This window comes from Phaenicophaeus curvirostris, chromosome 7 (genome assembly GCF_032191515.1).
Source record: "Phaenicophaeus curvirostris isolate KB17595 chromosome 7, BPBGC_Pcur_1.0, whole genome shotgun sequence".
Classification (NCBI taxonomy): Eukaryota; Metazoa; Chordata; class Aves; order Cuculiformes; family Cuculidae; genus Phaenicophaeus; species Phaenicophaeus curvirostris.
Window position 1 is genome coordinate 36,401,304 of NC_091398.1, and position 23,465 is coordinate 36,424,768.

Sequence of the window (23,465 nt, forward strand, 5' to 3'; positions counted from 1 at the left end):
CCTTGGCATTTCAGTTTAGCTGAAATACTGTTACTTCTTGAGCTACAGGAACTCAGCTCTGTGGTAGAGCTGTAAGTACCTTTTTTAACTTCAAGCATAAGCTTATGCAGTTTGCTGAGGAATAGCTTACATTTTGGAATTAATGCCAACATTTATGCATGTGCTTAGTTTCAAGGATTTTCAGTGCTCACATTGGACTTGGATTTATCCACTGAGGGGCTAAACTGTGAAGAAGAAAGAGACATAGTGGAATAGTCTCCAGTGTAAATGTAATTTATAAATATTTGCAGAATAAGGTCTGCAGGTTCAAGTATGTCCTGTAGCTGTTTTATGGTTTTGACAATGTTACCTGCTTCTTTTGTCACTTTTAATCTTTTTTTTTATAATAGTACAGTGTTTTAAATTAATTTTAAAATTTTATTCTCTGTTGATCAGGAAAAAAGGGGAAGTATCTATACAGTGTTAACATGAATATTGACCACAAGGTGAACAGGACTCTCTTTTTTGTCAGAAGCATGCTTGTCAGCATGCTGGTGATAGATCAGATGTAAAGAAAATCACTTCTGCAAAACCAATTTGCTAAGGGGCTTGTAAAATCCATTTTTAAAAAGTTACTGAGGCGAAAAAGTGAAGGACCAGCCAAGCAGATATTTTGATCGGCTCTTCAAGGTCAAAAACTGATTACTAATTCATCAAATATCTTACTGGTAGCACTGCTCGAAGAGCAAACAACTCTGTGCAGATGTTCTACCTCGTAACTCTAATACCATGAAAAGATAGGCAGGGTAGGAACGTAGAGAATTTTTTACTTACCTTTGGCAATGCTACAGTCATAGGAGCTGTGGTCTTCAAAGCATCGGCACCCCGTTTCAGTACAGTGTCCATTGCCGTTACAGAAAGCAGGACACCGCAGAACAGTGAGGATTTCTTCCTGGGAAGCAGATGGCTGGTTTCCTACATGAAACACTCTGTTTCCTAGAACTCTTCTTTCACATTCATTTTCCAACAGGGCTATCAGTGCCCTCACCCAGGCCACATCATCCTTGAGCTGCAGATCTGAGAGGCATATATCAATTGCCTCATCTATCTGTTTTCCGAGGAGGCCTTGACACACTAAGCCAATGGAGGAATTTGCAAGAATTTGGTGGCAAATGTTGCGAGCTTTGGTGGCGGTTAGGCCGTTGGGGGTGGGCCACGCCACTGGGAGTTTCACCCGAATCCCTTCAAAGTAATCCTCTGGGAAAAAATATGCAAAGGAGTCTGAGTCTCTCTGGCTTGGGCCATCCAGTGGGTGAAAGGGTGAGTCTCCTTGCCTTTTTGTTTTCTTTAGGATTTCTTTTGGTTTAATAGAGTTAATGGAACTGTTGTTCGTCCTTGAAGCATTGTGTGTGAGAGGTTTTAATTGGTCCTCAGGGCTACCTCGCTTTTGGATGGATTTAGGCAGATAGCTCTGATCAAAAGACTTGGTCGAGAGTTTCTTATCTTTTCTTAAAGCGGACTCTGTATCTGAGTGAGTGACAAACTCTGATGTAACATCTAGATATGGAATTGGAGAGCTGTAGTCCACATGATCATAATGACAACCAGAAGACTGAAAGAAAGTAGTCTGGAAAGTATCCAGCGTGTCTGCCATAGGCACGGGCTTGGTGCTCTGCTTCTGACATCTGCAGTAATTTTTCCTTTGCTTCCCCTCAGAAGATGCTGGAGTCCTGTCAAATAAACTCTTCCCTGGAGGTATCCTGATTTAAAAATAGAAAGATATTAAAGAGAGGAAACTTTCATCTAATTAGTGTACAATACCAAGTAAACTTTCTTCCCCTGAGGCTAGGAATGTATAAATATCCAGTCTAACAAAGTACTTGAGAAAACGCTTAAGTTTAATCTGTTTTCTTTAGCCACTTTTGCACTGCCCTTCTTGAGTTGTCCTGTACATTTTTTCAGCCTTACGTTAGGACTTTTTAGAAACAGATGCTTAAGTGCTTTGCTGGAGCATTGCCTAACTGCCTGACTTCTCTTTGAAGAACTTTCTGTAAGGTCCAGGTTACCCTTTGCATATTGCACATCAAAAAAAGGCCTTGGAATTGTCCCTGGTGTGACTCAGATACAGCTTGGAGAATGAAAAAAAAAAAGTGTATTTGTTTCAAATGCTTTATTATGAAAATGATCTTTTTCTGTTTGCCTGTGCTCTTCTTGCCAGGTGTTTCCTCTAAGTCTTGGATCATTATGTTTGTTCTTTTATTTTCTTTTCCTTTAAAATTTTTTTTATGCGTACTTAATTTCATTCTTGTCTTTTAGTGGAGCTTTCTTTGAACTTGTCTTTTGACACAAAGGCGTTTTCTATTGATCGTAGGGCTAGGCTATCACATAATGTAAGGTTATCTTTTTTTCTGCCTTTTAATTTAGTCCAGCTTTAATGATGGTTGAAGTTCTAGAGAGTTCAGTTAGAATAAACAGCCATGATTAAAGTTTCTTTAGAAATTTCATAAGAACAGATCTCCCATTGATCTTATTTTTGCAGCACAAGAGGAATCCTGGAGCTTCATAGAAAATATGTTTCTTGTCCCAATACCTGGCAGCGCTTTATTTCCAGACAAATTAGAAATATCACCAAAAATTTAAGTTATTTTGACATTAATTTTGCCTTGCAGCCAGAATGTAGGTATTTCAGAAAACTGTGAGCATTTATGAACATTTTGCTGCCAGATTCGATACTGTCATAGGAAACATAATTGCCTTTATCTATTTTTTTCCAATGTGTAGTGAAATGGCATATAGGATAATATTATTTTGATCATTGAGACAATTCTACTTATAAATGAAACTTCACAGTGATGTAGGCAAAATGAACTAATTTCTCTTTCTGAAACAGGAGTCCAGACATTTATGAAACCATTTTACCTGAAGTGCGAGCACAGCAGAATACAACATGACATGACAGGACAGCTTTTGTGCTCATAGAAACAGACAAGCTGTTCTGTGCTTTCCTACAGGCTAGGACAATAAAATGTATTTGCTGGCTGAGGCAGTACTCAAATGACCTCCAGTCCTTTGGACAATGCAGCTTTGGTGTTCAATATGTTCTGCACGCACTGTTTTTCTCGCAGTGCATCGTGGTGTTACCTGCAACTGAAGCTGCCCCGACTCGCATCATGAAGTAGCTTTACACCCAGCTGAAGGCAGAAAACTAGCTTTTCGTTTAAGGGAGCATTACAGAAACTAGAGGTTGTGAGTAAATATCACATATGTAATAAATAATAATAGTCACGTAATAATTGGGAGAGAAACTTAAAACACAAAATTTCACTTAAATGACCCACTTTTGCCTTGATATTTTATTGGAACAAATTCCTTCACTGTTCCTACATGAAACCAAATACTTTCTTTTGGTTATCTCTGGTGTGTATGTTATGGAATGGATGGAGGCAGTAGATACCCAATCCTTTCTTACAGACTTGCACACACTGATAACACCTCAGTGAGCTAGAATGTGCCTTCTGTCCTCTGCATAAGATTACTAGACAATCATTCCTCTTAGCTGCCCATTATGATCAAGGAAGGACTGAAGACAAGTTTTTCAAACTGAATAGGATGCTTTTATAAAGAGAGACAAGAATGAATAGCATTGCTGCTTGTTTCTCAAAAGATTACAAAAAAATGTATTTTTCCTACTTAAAATACGTGTTTTAAAATTAATCTCTTCTGGATGCAATTTAATGTCTGGGAGGCTCTGATCTTGTTTTATTGTTTAAAAGTTTCATTGGGAAGCTGATGTTTAAAACAGATCTGTGCCATTCAGAGCCCTGCAGCTGCCTGAGAGAGGTGGGAGCCAGGGAAAGAGCGGATCTGCCAGATGGTAAGCACTCAGACTAGCTTCAGGTGCTGAAGAAAACCTAACATGCTTTCAGTGTTATTTAAAATGAAATTAAAAACAGCAACAGAAAAATCACCCTCTAGGTTTTGGTTTTTACTGTGACATTTCTCTGTGGGTGGATCAGAGACTGATCCTCTCTCCTCTGGTGGCGACCTTGGCCTTTACATGGGATTAGCTGGTTTTTTTAACCAGGTTCTGAAAGGTATTTGAGAATCCATCCTTGGGAGTACTGCAATGTGAAACTCATCACCCCTCTTGCCCTTCTCATTTAGCAGGGGCTGCTTCTCCCTTTCCAGAAGTACCTCAATCTTATGTGCTGAGACCTAGAAAACTCCTCACTGTTTTATAAATTCCTGTATGTTGTAATTTGGCTTCTGATTTTTCAACAAATTTCCTTTGAACACGTCCTTTTAAGGATCTCTTCGGGTAGTCAGCAATTGATTGTTCCTGCACCAAACTATTTCTCCCTTTGCCTTCCCAGAAGCAAGATTTGACTAACACATCATTATTAAAGATTGCTGTTGACTTCTAAATAGAGCAAGTTGTAATGACAGGTCAAAATTGCCATTAAATAGCCATTATTTAGGTCCATTGAATATAACTAGAATATAGTGTTGGTTATTGTCTATTTTCTGAAATGTCATAGGTCTAGAATTTATTGGTCCTATAGGATTTCACTAAATTCCAAAGTATGGATTAAACAGTTTACCTGATTTTTCCTCATTTGCAAAACATACTTCACAAATAAAATCATTTTGGTTTTGGGAATACCTATTAGACATGTTCAGAGTTCAGCAACAGGAATTAAATTGTGGGGTAGGGATAGGGACAGGGATATATTAGAATGCCAGACCCCTGGCTCTTATTCCAGACAATCTGTCTCAGAAGGTGCAAGTTTTTAGAGCTTACCATCATTGCCAGTAGAGTAGATGCTAAATTTTACCATGGTACATCTATTACCACACTTTGTCAAAACGTAACTTTTAATTTTGCTCACATGTTGTAATTAGCATGCAGTAAAATACAAGAACATGGGAAATACCAAACCCTTAATTAATTCCCATTGTCAATTACCTACATATTCTAGTCTGGTTGAGAACCGCATTTTTTTTTAAGATCTGAGTGGGATCTTAACACAGATGTTAACATGACATGGCTTGTGAACACAAAACTTCTCTCTCCCTAAGTGCTTGTGTGTATTGTGCTGGTTGAAAATGAAGCCCTCGTGCTGTTCAGATGGTAATGGCTCAACAGGCTTTGCTTGCTAGATTAGGTAGATCTCTCTGTCAGGTCATTAGGGGAGTATGTAATGAAATAAATCCATCAACCCCCCTTGAAACAGCACTACAGAGCATCTCCCAGGCTGGGATTCTTGCTTTGTACCTCCACTCCTCTATGAAGTCTTCCTCCGGCACATTATTCAGGTCATTGTGACCAATCCCATCAAAGAGGCCACACAAACCTCTGGTGTGGTTGAAGTCACTGCCTGGCACCCTCACTGTCAGACCCATTCCCCACTCACTCACATCAGCTCGAACAAATGCTCCTGAAGGGAACTGGATCTGAGGAAGCAGGAAAAATAAAACAGTGAACAGAACTTGTTACCGAGATTTTTATGCAATAAAATGTCCCTTTCTATATACAAAAATATCAAAGTAGGACGTTGGTGATAGCAGAGATAATTTAAGATCACTTAGATACACTATAAATACTTCTGCTATTATTTCGTTTGCTTCAGATTCCATAGCACTAATTTCTGATAGCATTATATAATATGAAACTGCACAAGTACTTTCTTTTTAAATTAAAAATTACACCATTGAACTTTTCCCACTGCTAAGTTACCAGCTAATTTTTGAAGTGAATTCCATGACAATAAGGCCCCCCTTGTGTCTTTGCTTGGGAAATCATTCCTTTTAGATAAACTGCCAAGTTTGAAAAACAGCTTTCTTCCCTCTGAAAAATCGTTTCATTTTCCAAGGCCAGATTACCCAGAAAATGATTGTATTTTAAAGTGGATAAAGCAATTTTCTCATTAAAGAACTTGTGGCAGGCTTACACTGACCTTTACAAGAAAACAAAACCTTGAGGTTAAGACAAAGAAGTAACTGTGTGGATAATGGATTTTTCAGATTGGTGTCCCAACTAAATAATTTAAAAAAAGAAAAGAAAAAAAATCTGTTCAACTGAAGTGTATTTTTGTTTGTTTGCTTTATTTTTACAGGTAAAAAGAAAACTGTTTTGAAGCTGATCTGTGCCAGGAGTGGAAGCAGGAGCACTCTACCTTGATAAGTAACCTTTTTGATCCAAAATTAAATGTTTTCTGCTAATCTTAAATCAAAGGTGTGTTTTTTTTCCTCCAAATTAAATAGAGCTGCTGATCATGAAGGTGGATCTTAAATACTTGAAAACATCTCAGTACAGTAATTTCTGAATAATTATTTTCCTTTTTTTTATGTGACCCCTGCCTAAGAATAATTTATTCTGTCACATAATGTCCATTGTTTTTCTTTCTTTTCATGGGGCTTTTTGGTCCTTTATTGGTTCCTTCCCACCAAATCTATTCACCACTGTCAAGAAGCATCTAACTCATATTTTTATTTTTGTGCTGGGATCCAGAGTTTACATCTTGGCTGCACTAAATAATAGTTATGCCCATATTAGCTTCCCAGTCATCATTTCAGGCATAAGAATACTTCTTGAGAAGTTCTCCGTGAGTGATCTCCTTGGCCAGCTGAACAGAGCTGTGAAGTGCCAGAGATTGCAAAAATAACGAGGGACACTACGTTTTGAACTCAGGCCGTCTGTGTTTTGATCAGGGCATTCAAAGCACCCTTGCTTCAAAAATGATTGGCCTTGGTGAGTAAATGGAAATCATGATTTAAACCCAGTTGTTTGAGTACATCAGGAGGTCTTGGCTGTATCTCCACCTTAGCTGTATATTTCTCAAAGCAAGTATTAAAAAAAAGAAAGATTCCCTAACATAAAGTTTGCATGGCATGATGAGTTAATTTTTTTCTTAGTGGTTTAATAGATCAGGCAGGAGAACTGCAGCTGACACAGTGCTGTGTACAATTTGATTTCCTTCTTCAGATAAACATGTGCCTTGTAATTACAGGCTTTACTACAGGGAGGGCCATTTCCTACAAGGCTGTGTATAAAATCCTTGCAGTCAAGACTGCGTGAGCTACTTCAGTCTTCTGCGCTGTTTGGATTAATATTTCCAGGTGTGGATTTATTTCAGGAATTCAGAGAGCTGTAACCCTTTCTTCTTCTGTTACTCTGGGCTAGGCATCCCATCTGTCACTGCCTGAGTTTTCTGTAGCCTACCTGCATTTAATGCTGCTGATTGAGGCTTTGAAGAAGCTTTGCTGAGACCTCAATTTGCAGAGACACATAGTGGCTGGCTGCTGGAAGATGCCGCCGTGCACAGAAAGGAGTGCAACTTAATCCTATTCAAAGCATCAGCCTTGAACAGTGTGGGACCTGAGAGGGATCCAGCTCCTGCACTGCTCGAGGCTCGCAATGGGCAGCTGCTGAGCAAATCGGGATGCACCGTGCACAGCGCCGTGGTCAGGAATTGTGTTCATTGCTGCACAGCTCTCACAGATTCCCATTCAGATCAGGGCAGGATTCATATTCGTGATTTGATTCACTGAGACTTAGACAGGGTGTAAATGAGAACAGGGATTCCTTGCTAAAATTATTCTAGTAATAAAATAGTAATTATATTGTGTTCGGTTGCAGAATGAAATGACAGCTTGCTTCCTGTTTTTTTCTCTATTCTATAATTAACAGACTTTCATTTACTACCTTACTAAGACCTATTCCAAGTGAGTTCACAAGGAGAGCCAAGCACAGGCACTCCCTGCATCATTCTGGCTCTGTTGTGGACCTATCTTCACCCAAAACATTTCCTGGCAAAAAAATCTTGATGATACAGCTCTAGGATAGAATTATCTTCTTGGCCATAATTTGTGGCTCTTCTCCTCACTAAAGCCTCTGATGCAGCCTGCTCTCATTCTTCTAGTGATTTCACTGGATTGGTGTGGATAAGTGATACTCAAGCAAAGTATTTTGTAGCCATGTATTTTTTTTTCAGGCAAATACTTTAAATTATACCAAATGTTGCACATTTCCAGCCCATTTTCATGGCTTATGGTGGCTATCTAATATTGCCTTACTATTCCACTCTAAAACTACATTATTCTGCTACCTGTGATCTTTCCTTGAATATTTATATTGTAAGCTCTGCAAAGAAATTTGCTTTATTTGATGCAGTTGGGTAGTGCTTAGCATTAACAAACGGAGAATGGATTGCTGTACTGCAGAGTAACTAACAATATTGGCATTTCACTATATCTCCAAGAAATTTCCAGAGATATTTGTTCTGTTTTGTTTTACAGTTTGTTAAACTAACAGTTTAACCAGCTTCTTCCCTGCATCTTGGTTTTTTTGGGTACATTTTGCTGCAGGCTCTCTTATGGCTTCAGATATTTTCGTAGCAACTTCATTAATAATTCAGAAATATTAAACTCACATTTTTAAAGAACGACAACAAGAAGAAGTACTCAAATAGCCACATACTGTTATTTTTCTCCCTCTGTAGGACTTTAGGATTTTGACTTGTGGGGACGTCTCGATGCTTTTGATGGTGAGCTGAGGTCTGTTCTCCCGAAAATGGCCATTGCAGGTGTCCAGCACCACGGTGTCACCCCCTTCTCGTGCGGCTACTCCACAATTGCAGGCGGTTGCGGAGCGGTGGCCTCCGCAGTCCCACTGTCGAACATGCACTTCAAACGCTCGTGACATGCTCTGGCACAAAAGGAAGGTGCCAATTTTATAGTTGTCGTAGCGCCTAGGGAGTAATAAACAAAAAAAGAGGATTTAGAAACACGGAGCATCCACTGTGGTGGCTGATTGTTGGTACTTGTACAACAGTGTTTCTTAATGAGACCAGCGTGGTGGTTGGCCTTGAAGGAGAGAAAAATCAACACGTGGGAAAACGTTTTGCCAGCACTGTAAGCAAGGGAGCATCGTCACATTATTAGCTGGAAGTGCATAAGAATTCATGTGAAAAGCAGGTGGCTCGCTCCCAGCTGCTGCTATGGCAACGAGCATGGATAAAAAGGATAAACATTTGATAAAAAGCGAATGGGAAAAAGTCCCTGCCTCCAGGCCTTAATAAATATGTTTTGGTTCTAACCGGATGCTTTATAGCATGATATTCTTCAAAGCAAAATTGGTGCTCAAACAACCTCTTCTGTGACTAATCACTAACTTTTACAAGACTGACAGTGGCTAGGTGAATACTTCATGTGAAAAACAAGGGTCCTTCTGAAAACCTATTAAAATGAAATTTCACCCCTGCCCCCCTCCAGATGATTCCACTGTGACCACAACTTTCTCTCTAGACGATTGGCAACCAGCACAGTACAGCGTGTTAACAGTTTTGGACCTTCATTCTTCTCTATACAAAAAGTCTTTGCTCCATTTGAATGGGGCCACCAGCAGGATAACTTGAATAACTTTGTCCTCAGCACAGCCAGGTAAAACTCCGGCTGCAGCCAGTTGAGTTTCCACGACAAGGACCTGCATTAGGATCCTCCTCTCCTTGCATATCTCTGTTTTCTCCTCCATAAGCTTGTCTCATTTTTACGCTATTTTATTCTATCATGATGTATAAAAGTAAAGAAAACAGTAGCTACACACTTTATAAATGCTGCTGGAGCTATCTTCACATAAGCCAACAGCTGCCCTCTCTAAAAGTGATGGATTCTTCTGCCTCACTTCAGGGCATTGCATTTAGATTTAACCATGATTTTTATGAAATTAAGTAATATGGAAACTAAGCCATAAGCTTATTATAATAAGCATTATTCTTTTCTACAATAAAAAAAGAAAATGTAAAAAGCAATGTATATAATACATCAACTAAATAACAGGAATATTTTTAAGCACTGTCATACAAAAGTCAATATGTTTCAGTGTTAACATTTACTTTACAGAGGAATAAATGGCTCAAACCCCAAGATTTTTAGCATGTATATATCTGCATTTTATTTCTTTTCAGAATAAAAAACATAGAAAACAATGTAGCTTAAAACATAGTAAGAATTTAAACTCCAGCTGCTTTTCTCTGCTAGAAAACACATTTGAATTTATCTTTCATCTTGAAAAAACTTATTGAAGTTGGCCATAAAATGATAAGATTTTGAGTGGCTCTGTCTCATCTTATTTTCTAATCAGGTATATAAATCCTAAGTACACTGTGCAGAAGCTGTTGCTAAGACTGATTAGAACTAAGGACAACATAAAAAATAGATAAACTCTTTTAAAATCAGGTACTACTTCCATTTGGACATCTTCACAGGAGAGACGGAGGAGACAGGATATTTTATGAGAATTGCTTTCCACAGTTTCCTTCAACAGGGCAAGCTTAGAAGGAAAGGTGTTTAGAGAGCTTGGTGGAAAATAATGCATCAGGACGGCTGTACCCAGACTAATCAGCTGTAGCTGGTAAATAAGACTGCATTAGCATATGCATATAAATATTGCAGTTATGGGAGCTATTTACTGCTTAATAAGCATTGACAGTGGACCCAATCCAGCTTTCCTGGGAGTCACTTAGAGTCCTTCAATTAAGTCATGGCATAGATTGCATAGCACATAACAAATCTGCAACACACCTAAATTGAAGCTTTCAGCTGCCTTTGAATGACTTGAAGAGATAATTGAATGCAGTCAGGTAAACTCTTGTGATGCTTATACAACGGTAGTTGTGATAATGATTTTTTGGACGCCATTTGAGAAATTGCTTCTGGCACTAAAAGCATGTAGCAGAGTTACTGGAGCTCTTGCATGAGGAAAGCTCAGTGTATCTGTTGTGAACCAGGCACCACAGCACACTTCCCCATCCTGCTCACCTAGCAATCTGCAGCAATGAATGTACTGGGTGTAAAGCATTCCTCCCTCCCCATCCACGTGTTTGGGTTATTTCTTGAGGAATGCATCATGTTCTTATCCTAACATGAGGTCGTGGCTGAAGTTGCATGCTTGATCTAGGAATTACAAAATGCTCCTAAATCTTTGGCTATCACAGTGAAGTGCTATAGGAATCATTTCTGCTGGTTTATGATAAAAGAGGGACAGAAAACAATATAAATATATGTAAAACCTTGCTATTAGTAGCATGGTATTAAATAACACAATACACTCACTAGTCACCAAGTTGCACTTCGTATTTTTATTAATTCAGTTATTATTGGTTTAGTATTTGATAGGAATGGTTGGACTCAATGATCCAATGGGTCTTTTCCAACCTAGTGATTCCATGATTCTATGATTCTGTTGTGGCTGCCTCTCAAGTTTTTCCACCACAGTTTCACCACCAAATAATTCAATTTGCTGACACATGCCTGGAGGCTCCCTCTTTCCTTGCTAGTGAGAACTATTTTGTGTTACTTGTGACCCTAGGAAGTGCTGGGAGGTGCTGGAGGATGTGCTCTGGTTTCAGAGTGCACTTCACTGGGGACTGTTCTCAGGGAGTGAAGATATTGGGTTGTATTCAGCAGTCACTGGATGCTTGAGGAAGTCTAAACTTCTATAGACAATCAAAAAGAACAGCATCTCTGGGAGGGCGATTTATGTCCAGGACTTAGTTGTGGGCTACTATGATGAATGCCATTAAAGCACAGGATAAGCGTGAAGCTGTGCAAGCTGAGGGATTTTGACATCTTGTGGGAAATGATGCCTCTCCATCGGGATGACATTGATGGATAGTTTAGCATAAATGTTTGAGAAAATTAGAAAATATTTTTTTAAGTTAAAATGGAAATAATATGAATGATATATGTAGTTCACCAGTCAAGAAATATTTCCCTCTTTATATTTTGCCTTAAAAGGATTTGTGCATATTTAGTTTTAAGCCACTACTTCATATTTAAGAATCTACAATTTATGTCATAAAAAGCTTTTATATTTATAATGTGCCGTAACTAGTAATGAGGGCTATACTTTTGCTTTGCCAGGCTTTCACATTTGTTTAATTTAGAAGGTACTTTGCTATAAAAGGAAGTGCTCTCTCTGGATTTTAGCTATATAATTAACGTTATTTCACATCTAGGCTGCAACATACACAAATAGATTGTGCTTACACTATAAAATACGACACATTCTGCTGCAATTTTCAGTCACTTGCTTTGGTCAAAAGAATGAAAAGATTACAAGATAAATATTTCTACAGAAATATAGTAGCAAGAGGCATACCAAAGAGGAGTGTTGTCATTAGAATTCAGGTATTTCAGTTATGTAACAAACAGCGAAGTACCTCAGGTGTAATGTGAGCTCAGTGTATCAGATTAAAAAATCGTTGAAAATATCACTATAGAAGTATTATTGTAAAATCTTACAAGTCTTACAAATCAACCTGGAAATGGAATTGGCCATTTCAGTAGGAAAACTTTACAGACAGAAAAGAAATTTTCCAGTGTTTTTTTATTTTTATGATTTTTTTTCAATTTTCCAGCAAATTTGGTAAGGAAATAATTGGAATCAATATTTTTTTTAAATTAAGTTAAATTTTGATGAGCTCCTCTCCTCTCCTCTCCTCTCCTCTCCTCTCCTCTCCTCTCCTCTCCTCTCCTCTCCTCTCCTCTCCTCTCCTCTCCTCTCCTCTCCTCTCCTCTCCTCTCCTCTCCTCTCCTCTCCTCTCCTCTCCTCTCCTCTCCTCTCCTCTCCTCTCCTCTCCTCTCCTCTCCTCTCCTCTCCTCTCCTCTCCTCTCCTCTCCTCTCCTCTCCTCTCCTCTCCTCTCCTCTCCTCTCCTCTCCTCTCCTCTCCTCTCCTCTCCTCTCCTCTCCTCTCCTCTCCTCTCCTCTCCTCTCCTCTCCTCTCCTCTCCTCTCCTCTCCTCTCCTCTCCTCTCCTCTCCTCTCCTCTCCTCTCCTCTCCTCTCCTCTCCTCTCCTCTCCTCTCCTCTCCTCTCCTCTCCTCTCCTCTCCTCTCCTCTCCTCTCCTCTCCTCTCCTCTCCTCTCCTCTCCTCTCCTCCCCCACTGTTTACAATCTGCAGATCAACCTCTTTCCAAAACTTTTTATTCTTGAGGGACATTCATGTAATGTCTTACTTGAATCCACAAGCTTTTTTTGCATAATTCTTCCATTCACAAGACCTAACACACACCTCATTTCAAACACAATTTCCCACTATGAACCTTTCGTGACCAAAGATGAATGGCTCAGTTTCATACCTCTGTGTCAGCCTTTGTCTTTACATTATAGGTTTGTATCACAGAAGCTGGAATTGCACTTCCCACTCCTTAGATACAGAGCTTTAAAATAATTTGCTAATGTGTTAATATTTTTTTGGATAGACAGGCACAGAAGCTGCTTAACTGATGTGTAATAGGGTGGCATAATCATTACAATAATTGGAAGAGAAATTATTTACAATAATAAATGAGAATATAAGTACGAGTAATGGGACTGTGAAATGATGGATAAGAAACTTGGCTGAATATCAAGAAGTGATATATCTTAGTGAAATAACCTATTTATTGAGATGGCAGAAGCCCCATCAACTTGGCTCATTTAAAGCTACGCTAGCCAAAGCAATAATGAACGTCCATCCACAGGCAAGAAACATGCAGTTATCAAGGGACCAAGCTAATCCTGGGATTTTTCCATGTCAAGGCTGTGTGACTCTGAGGGAGGGTGCCAAAGCAGGGTGAGCTTTTTCCAGACTCTCTGTGCTCAAATATAATCATGAATTGCTTAGAAGAATTTCTGTGTATTATCGGTAACATGGTTGCAAAGTGAGTTTTTCAAATGAAACTGCTTTGTTTTGTTTTGTACCTTTTTTCCCATGGAAGCTACGTAAAAATGTCCTATGTGGCTGAGAGAATTTCCCCATTCCAGGAGGCACTTTCCAGTAATTTCTGACCTTCTAAACAGAACTACCTGACAGGTCACTGTTCTTTCTTAGTCCTAAATCAGAAAGGAATATTTCAGAATCTGAGAGAGTTTTGAAATAATATTCTACTTCAGTTTAATATCCCAGAGTTGAAATAATTGCAGACACAACGAGAAATGGGAGTGTCTTTCCACCTCTTGCAGCTCTTCTGCAGCTCCTACGTGCCGAGCAACCAAACTTGAATTAAGCAAGTGCTGGACCACATTTTGAATGGTATTCAACAAAGCAGGAGGGAAACTGGAAAGCCCTAAATGTGCAGAGCTAATTTCCTAGCTGAGACTACCTGTTTTAGGTGATACCATTATTTGAGGCAGATGTATAACCTTTAATGGAGCCACTGCCTTTCTTCCTCTCATTTCATCAGCAGATTTCTCCAGCTTTGATGTAATTTCATATGTTACCTCCAGAGCATGCTGGACTGAAACTGGGACATTAGGATATCAAATTTAGAATATCATGCCTGCCGAGCCCCTGTGGACGCTGGTGTGCCTGAAGTCATTATCTGTGCCATTAGGAGGTTAACGGCAGAATGACAAACCTGTAATGTGACCTGAAATACCAGCAACCTTGGATCAAACATACCAGATGCAATCTTTTTAAAAACTTTCTGTTATGTTAAATATCCGGGATAAATAGATCCATGAATGATTAGGGAAGTGAACTGGAGAAAAATTCGGTTCAGTATGGGTTGTCAAATACAAAGTTACCACCTTTGGCTCAGTAAGTCTTTCAGCAACTTAAAGGTGGATAGTAAAAGAGGACATTTGGCCAATATAGGATGATGTACATCTTTATTTTTGCTCTTTTTGGCTAATATTCACCACTTATCATTTCTGAATTCTTTTATCTGACACAATATGGCCATCTTCATATATTTTGGTTGTGATTACGACTGTCAACTCCATTTAGAGATACAGCTGTGCATAAACCAGGTCTGGAAGTAGATAAAAGAACGCATGAGCATCCTTGGGTAGAGGGACTTTGCATCAGGTGTTACCAAACTACAGGGAAGGACACAGATTGCCTTGTAAAATTAATCTATTTCTTGTCCTTTTGTTAAAATGAGCATAAGCAGCTGGTAGGAAACAATATATGTTAATGAAGCACTGTATTAATCACTATAGGAAAACTACAGCAACTGTCATTTGATATTCTAATGCAAAATCAAAAGCATGTTACACCCAGAAACTGAAAACTGCAGTAATTGAGCCAAATTGTTTCAAAGTAGAATACTTACCATCCATCAAACGTGATAATGTGTGGATCAGTGAAAGAGTAGCAGTTCCCTGTTGGGAGGTCTTGAACTGTGACCTAGTTAAAATGAAATGTGTAATGAATACAGTCTACAGAGCAGTTTTTCTTCATTACTGTTCCTCACAAAACATTAGGGGCAGGATTCATGTGTCAAGTACAAACTAAAATCTGACTTCTAAAACATGATTGCGAGTGGGTACAAAATAGTCTTCGCTTTCAAACAACGGAGTTTAATCATATGCCACAAAAGAGTTCAAAGTGCTCCTATTCTACCTGATGTGATGCACTGTCTTTCTTTATCTGGTAAAAAGTGAAGCTTTTTTATTAAACTTTTTTGCTAAGAAGTAGATGATTCACTGAAATTATAAAAAGAGTAGAGTGCTCATTAAATTGTACTGATTTTAATATCTGAAGTATGGTGCAAGAAATGCTGTAATTAAGTAGCATTAGCATATTTTAGTAGTAGTCACTGCCTGTTCCTCAATTTCACCTTAAATTTCTCGATACAGCGTAAGAATAGCTGATGTATGTATTTGATGTGCAGGTTATTGATCAGGTCCTGGAGACAAGGGCCCAAATCAGGCTGCTGGACCTGCCTGCTTTTATCGTGTGAATGAAAGAGCCAAGGATCTGTTCTAGGAACAGAGATCTTAGCTGCATCAGATCTTGGTTGTTTGAGTACAAGGTGAGTCTGAGAGTCCTGGCGCCCTGCAAGGAGCAGATGTCTCTGCAAAAGCCAGAGACAGGTCAGCTCCCTTCAAAGCTACAATAGCTGAATCTCAGGCAGTGCTGGGCAAACACAGTCATGTCTGTTCAAGATGGTGTTTTATTAAACTCTGCTATCTGGTTCTCAGGAAGGCAAGACTGAGCTGCGATTTGCAATATGACGAGCTCCCAGTCATGCTAGTGGGCATGATGAAGTATTATGGTTTTCCCACATACAGACTGCCAGGCTGATTTCCTGCTCAGGGTCGCTATTTCTTTGCTCATAATTAAATAAATGAATAAGAGGGTGGAGAGAAAACCACACTCCCTGACAAAATTCTTCACCTGTGGGAATACATCAGCTGTATTTCAAAATGCCTGTTAACTGTTGTACAGCCACTGCTTAGACACCCACTGGTGTCTATCCCAAAATGTTGGTCTTGAGGAATGAAAAACTCAGCACCTCTTGGAACAGCATTTTGATCTGAGGTCAATTGCATCTTTTGTATCTGCAGTGTGATCCAAAGAAGCGTCTCAGAATTTTCCCGTTTTCTCCATGGAGGCAGCCTTCCTGAGAAAAAATTTTTGCGCAAACAAATCCACATGGCCCTTTTTGCTCTGCTCTTATCTTGCATGATAACAACAGAAGATGCAAGTCCTACTAGTTGGCAGGCTTAGTTTTCTGAAGTGCACTTTGTTGGATATCTGAATGTGTTAAGATGTTCTGCCCAACATTTCTATTCAATTTTCAGATAAATCAAAAATATTTGAACAAGAATTGAAGATTATGTAGATATAGGTTTCTCCTTGATATGTTGCAGAAATTCTGTTACATTAAAGCCTCTAATTAACTACAAAGCAGCAATGAGGAAATGGGGGAAAAAGAAGACAAAGTCTATTAAATTTTCATAGATCAAGTTTTAATTGAGATAGACAGAACTTATTATTAAAATTGATTAATTCTATTTCATACTTGCTATATTTTTATATGTTAATGGAAACATTCATAATTTCATGAGAAAAATGGGTATGTGAGTGTAGTACATGGAATTAACTGCAATTTTTGACTTAATAATCTTTAGAAGTTTAAAAAGAGCCTATGCTGGATATATTCACGTGCTAGGCATTGTACCTTTGAAGACAAAAATTCTTTTGGTCCAGTTTAATCTCATTCTCTCATGAGGAAGTCCACAAAAATCAGGGCAGTGAAATTATCGCTTTCACTGCGGGGGTGCTTTCAGTTACTTAAAATATACCAGCTTGGATGTACCACTTCTTTGAGAAATTTAGCTGAGCCAAATTCTCTTGGGCGATGGGATTACAACTCTCAAACCTCCCAGCTGAGGCCCTGAAACAACTTCACAGACACTGGGCCAGGTCTCTGCTTGCCACAGTCCTTCTAGGCAGGGAAAGCATGGCTTGCCTCCCTGATTGATTCTTATTTTTTTTATTCTGGACATTTTGTACATGGATAAATGAAGAGACAGGACAGCTGCGTCTGCCGTCAGAGGTGTCCTGGTGATTTCCAGCAGTCACCAATCGAACGCAATGCTGCTGAGTCCAGGTCCTCCTTTCTCATTACCAGGGCACTGCCTTTCCTTTGTTTTTTTCAGAAGCTGTTTTCCCAGTCCTCGACTTTTCCTCTCTCTCCTTCTCAAAAAGGTGCTAATTCCCTAACCTGATTTCCCCCTCTCTCCTCTCCCAGCATACACAAGTGCACCTGGTGACATTTATAATCCAGCTGCTAGCCTGACTGATGCAGTGACCAGTCATCAAACTCAAATTTGTTAAAGCAAATGGCTATACATATTAATTTCTTTTGGAATACAAAGAGGCTGGTTTGGTTTACTCTGATGACAGCAATCCCCACATGTTCACATGGTTAAGGTTCATCATTGTTTTCTGAAATTCTAAGCCTGCCATTTAAACTTAACATATTTTTCCAAATTATTTTAGGACCTGACCTTCACGTCCTTTGGTGTGTAAGCCCTCCAAAGCAAATCCTTCCATCCAACTGGCTCAGCTCGGATGCGGCTTATGCGGTTCCCGTCCTTAGCAAAGTCTGTCACGGCTGTCACTGTCAGCGTGGCTTCTGCACAGCTGCTTTCCAAGCAGGGCACCTGCAGCAGATCCACCTGGCATGCCGAAAGGGCAATGTTTGGGGGCCCCAGGAACTGGCTATCTAAAATGAACATGAAGACTGAGTCTGACAAGAGTTATCCGAACAGCTCCCTGTACTCTGTTTACCATCCAACACAAATGTTTCACATTCCAGGATACACATGCCTTGAAACCAGATGGGTTTTGCATGAAGACAGTTGTGACTGACTCAATCTGGCATCCCTCTGCACATTTTACTGTGCTTTTTTTTTTCCCTTGCAGTAGGCAGTTTACTAAAACTCACTGGTGCTTTTCTTTCCACAGGTGCTAATATTTCTGGAATGACAGTCTTATCTTTATGGGTTCATGCCCAGGGAATGAAGACAAGTAGTTCTCGTGTCAAAGAAAGAGATGAGCCTGTGATTCTGGAAAACATTTATCTTTTACTAGCTTTATTATAAGGAGGCGTCTGCTGGGATTTATTTAATTTAGAATAAACAGATTTTTTTGATCTGGAAAGGGATGGTTATCTAGTAGGTTTTCAGTGAACTTTGGATCCATGACAGGATGGCAAATGCAATAGATTTATATTTGTATTTTCAGTTTAGCTAGGTTATGGTACTTTACTTTCCAGTCTGTGAAATGATGGTAGTTTTATTTCTGTCTTTCACAGAGGCATTGAGAAGATAACTTCCCTAAAAGAACGTGGAAAAGTAACAAGCTATGGCAGTAGAGGCTATGTAAGTATCTGTGATGGGAGGGGAAGTGATGGATGGTGACAAAACAGTAACCCATTCATTCATTCAGCTCTACCTCTACACATCACATCTTTCCTAAAGGAAGCTCTTCTAGCAGCAAGACTGGTGTTGTCCACTTTTCTTGGGTGGTGCCCCTTCATGTTGAGGTCCCAGGTAAAGGACAAACCTGGATTTTTATTGCCACAGCAGTGATTTTTATTTACAAACACCGAATGTTGGTAGCATTACCTTCTGAACCATCACTCCAGCATTTATATAGTGTGTATCTGCTCCTCAAGAAGTCACCCAACCATTCATGAATCCTTTGGTGGGTAAAAAGTGAAATCTTGGCCCTGCTGAAGCCAGTCCGAATTGCTTAGTAATTGATAGGAGGTGACGTTCAAGTATTTTAAGATAGTATTTCTAACACAATTAAATAATAATTGTTTCATTCCTTATGGAAAAGACTCATAAAATATAATTTAAGTTACCCCTGTAGAGTTCTGTAGGAAATGAACTAAAAACTTACAAATATTAGTAGCATATTATCTCTAATAACAAATGCCTAAAGCGTGCCTCACATTTTATAGAAAAGTCCTGGCTCGTTTTCAAGATTCAATTAAACTGGAGATTTCCGTGAGGAATGGTTATTGCCGTTACAGCCCCATGAGCGGTGCTCATAACCCAGGAAAAAACTTTAAAAATCAAAGAAAACCATCTTGTCAAAATAGTAATGATAAACTTAACAAAAGCCAAACTCCAGTGGCTCTGCTGTGCCTTGACATTCATTATGATATTGTCTGAACTTAGAGAGATATTTCTGTGCTTGTAATTAGCTTCCTTATCACTTATTCCCCACATAATTAGCACAACAGTTTTGTTATATGGATTCGGTCAGAAAAGGAGCTTGTCAGTTAATTTATTCAGTATGACTGAATCTCAGCTAAAGTTATTTTTGTTTTCAATTTATAGCTCTGTGGCTGACATTATGTTTTTCAGAAACCCACCATGTTCACCATGAAGCCAGTTCCTTCAGATAAACTAGTGGACTGTAAAGACAATAAAGGGACAAAACCAGCATGCAGACATCTAACCTTAAATATAAACAGATATCTCAATTATCATAAATCATAAATGGCACAAGTGTCATGCTAGGAAATAGCCTCAGGATGAGCCCAGTCATGGGCTAGAGTTGGTTATAAGTTTAAGCTACAGAAATTATTTGATTAAAACTAAAGGAAGTTTTCTATTTCACTGACAAGTTCCTTCAAAATTTATTTAATTGGTGGATTTGTGCCTCCACCCTGGAACCTATTGGCATGAACATGTCAAGCTCATTGACAGCTTGAAAATAAAACTGCTTATGCAAGTCTTGCCTCATCTCTTTCTTCCAGTCAAATGCACATTTTGGAACTGGAGAAGACCCTGGCAAGGCATCAGCCTCAGTCTGATCTAGCAAACTCAGCCTCCTCCACTTCAGAACTCCTGAACCATACATTCATTGTCAGTGAGATTTTGAAAGCCTTTATCAAAGCCTAATGAAAAATAAGAGTCAAAAAAATAACCTTGACAGTTTACGTGACAGACTTTCATTGATCCTCATAAACTGTAGGTGTCTAAGTTGCTTGGAGTCTGCGGGGCTGTCCCACCATACAGCAGCCTGCGTTCTTACCTACCTCAATATCTAAGGAAATCTGTTCCCATGAGCTCAGCGGATGTTTGCCTGATGGACCAGCAGAGACTGTAAGCCAAGAGCAATATGTAGAACAAAGCAGCACTGAGCGACGGAGAAATGCAAAGTGCTCTGAGTACGAGAGCCAACACAGCTGCTGGAACCATAAGGTGCCATTCAGTTTAAGATCGTTGTGTTATGATAGCATTTGAATTATTTTTTGCTTCTGTCTAAGCACTTGGATGATGATGGGGAGAGAAAGGAAAGGGATTTAGAATGGCAAAAGTATCAGGAACTGTCTGGGTTTTGCCAAAATATTTTTGAGCTGGCTTTTTGTGGGTAGAGAAACTGAGGCTGCAATTCTATCTTTAAATATTTTTCTCATTGAATCAGCAATGGAAGAGGAAAGAATGACTTGTTAAAGAAAAGCCTGGGTGTTTTATTTGGTGCAAATGGAAAGCAAAAAAAAAAAAAAAAATCTATATATAGCCCCTTTGGTTTGGCATGATATTCCATGGGATTAACTTGGAGAAAACATTTACTGATTAAAAGGGCAAGATGATTTTCTAAGTGACATTGTCAATGTTTTCAAGTACTTTTTAAAAGAGAATAAAATATATATGCATGAGAGATTTTTTTTTCTTCTGTATTAGGTAAGACAAAAACTGAAAGCCAGCAAAAGAAAGAAAAAATGCTTCAGTACAAATTTACTGAATAATAAATCCACAGGTGAGATTCTTTTTGATAATTAATGAAATTATTCTACCTAATACCATTGCTGCTACTAAAACTTAAAATGGAATTTTATACTCCTGGAATTTAAAATAAGTTCTTCTACTCATAGTATTTTCATCCCTAAATCTCAATGGACTAACATTCAGGTTATTGCTGGTAAGATTCTGCTCCCCCCAGGGCCCTCCCCAAAAACCTGAGTGATATTATCATCTATTTTATGTTGCAAACAAATCTATGGTCTAGTTTGTTGACTTATGGCTTTTGCCCTTTGTTGTTATTTAAGTCCTACAGTTTCTATTAGAATTCATTGTAATATAAATAAAAGAAAAAATAATCACATTGATTCCATTCTGATACATAAAGTTCTTACCCAAATCCTCAGCACTTAGCTGCAAAGTAATTTTACAGGAATCATCACGCCTGGGACAGGCAATGGGTACAGTGCTCAGAATGGTCAAAATATGCTCTTTACCATCCTCTGCAATTTGTAATGATTCTGGTAAAAACTGGAAATAAGAAAATAATTTTTAGATCAATTTGACACATTAATTAGGCATTACTGGTGTTTATGAAATTTTGACTGGTTTTAATCAATTATGAAAATACATAAGTGCTTGTAAAATAATAATAACTTCTGTAAAAATCCTCATAATCTTCCTAATAATGATCTCAGCCTTATATGGTGTTAATTGTTGTTAAAATGCTTTAACATTTTTGGCAATTGGGAGACAGTAGTTGTAGTTGTCATATATAGTATCTACTTGTTTCTCATCTCCTAATCTCAAAACAGGTTTTTATTAAGCCTGAAAATAGCATGATACTATGGAATTTATTAATCTTTAATATTCTTGGTTAAAAGGAGTTCCTGTTCTGATGCACTAGGGGAAATACCATGGCCTAAAGTATGGTGTTACTTCATGGACTCCAAGTTTTTACTCTGCTCCGGGTGCAAAATGAGAAAAAAATTGCTCAATTCCTCTCCCCTGCTATGGCAGGAAGAAGGATTTCTCCAAACATGATGTATTACAGCTTTGGTGACTCAAGCGCTTGGAGAGAGCTTGGGTTGTGCCATTTCTGTCTGTCTGTTCTCCTGGGGCAAAAGCAGAAACAACACTTGGGGCTAGGCAGAAGTGGCAAATTCCATTCCCTGGGAAGTTCTGGTATTTCCAAGAAACCCCAAACTGTTCTTCAAACATCACACAGAATGAGCTACCAGATTTTTCAGACACCATTCATGGAGGCACTAAGCTTAGATACTCAGCAGATCTCAGTTTCTCCTGCACTGCTAGACTGCCAGTCTAACCTTTGAGCAGGATTAGACGTGTTTTTTGTTGGTTTATTTGCAGTCAGTGTGAACTTATCTTCAGCAATTTGATTTTTTTGTAGTGCCTGACTGTAAGAAGATGATGGTTAAAAACTACTTGTTCTGGTTTAGTTATGGCAAAATTCTGTATCCTTGTAGGTGTGTCTTCCCATTATACATAACCACCAGCGTACTTTGGGGTGGATTTACCAGAAACTACACTTTTGCACATTGTTTATGGTGCATTAGTGCCAACACCTGCACAAGGTTCTAATGGATGCTTAAGGATGTGTTACAAACAGACTGAAAGCCATATAATTTATTGAGACAGTTTCTCAAAGTGAACATAAAAGCAGCACTGGTAATGATGAACAAGGCTTATGTGTCTGTGTTTTGTTTTTCCAAGCATGTCAGATAATGTATAAATATTCTCCAGGGATACACCAGACAAGTCGGTAAAGCAGGGCCATCCGCATTACCTTAATCCCAGCATAGAAACCTTTGCTCTCTTCAGGCAATGATTGCTGCTCAGGAGTGTCCCTTGTAAAAGCAGTGACAGTGCAAAAGACCTGTAATAAATAAACAGCATATGCTATGGCTTCTCTTGAAGAAAAAAATCATATAATTATGCATCTTTCTGTTGTCTGGGTTGTTGAGGTTTTTTTTTCCTACCATTGAAACACATTTTTAGGGCTTAGGCTTTAAAAACGTTTACACATAAAACTTGAGATTTGGAAGAATTTTTGATGCATTTAGTAAGCAAAGAAACATGGCTTCTGTCTCAACAATTAATAACACTGAACGCTTACAGTGCATTTCCTTCTGCAGTGTTTCAAGCACCTTGGTTAGTAATATTAGGGAGAATTAAATTGTTCAGACACATTGCTGTGAGGATTAAGATATTAGCCCTTGGGATCCCAGACCTCAGTCTGTCTACTGGATCAAATATCTCTCTCTGTACCATGTTTGTAAGAAGATTTTAAAATATAAATTATTTTGACGGTCAACTGGTCTCAGAAACTCTCAGCAATACAAGAAATTCATTTTTTTCCTCCTTTTGTATCATAAGAGATGATGCAGATGTGCCTACAGTGTTTAAATTGGGGGAAAAAAAAAGATA

General features: G+C 38.7%; 1 protein-coding gene across 1 annotated transcript in view; it reads right to left on the reverse strand.

Moving 5' to 3' along the window:
- LOC138722868 (von Willebrand factor D and EGF domain-containing protein-like) overlaps positions 1 to 23,465 on the reverse strand; it is a 177,048-nt gene that overhangs the window by 94,607 nt on the left and 58,976 nt on the right. Inside the window, exons 5-11 of the mRNA XM_069861550.1 lie at positions 22,825 to 22,914; positions 21,413 to 21,548; positions 17,763 to 17,980; positions 15,077 to 15,150; positions 8,459 to 8,729; positions 5,255 to 5,433; positions 814 to 1,739 (exon numbers count right to left, since the gene is read on the reverse strand). Of these exons, the coding sequence (XP_069717651.1) occupies positions 814 to 1,739; positions 5,255 to 5,433; positions 8,459 to 8,729; positions 15,077 to 15,150; positions 17,763 to 17,980; positions 21,413 to 21,548; positions 22,825 to 22,914 (1,894 nt within the window). The remainder of the gene's footprint in view (positions 1 to 813; positions 1,740 to 5,254; positions 5,434 to 8,458; positions 8,730 to 15,076; positions 15,151 to 17,762; positions 17,981 to 21,412; positions 21,549 to 22,824; positions 22,915 to 23,465) is intronic.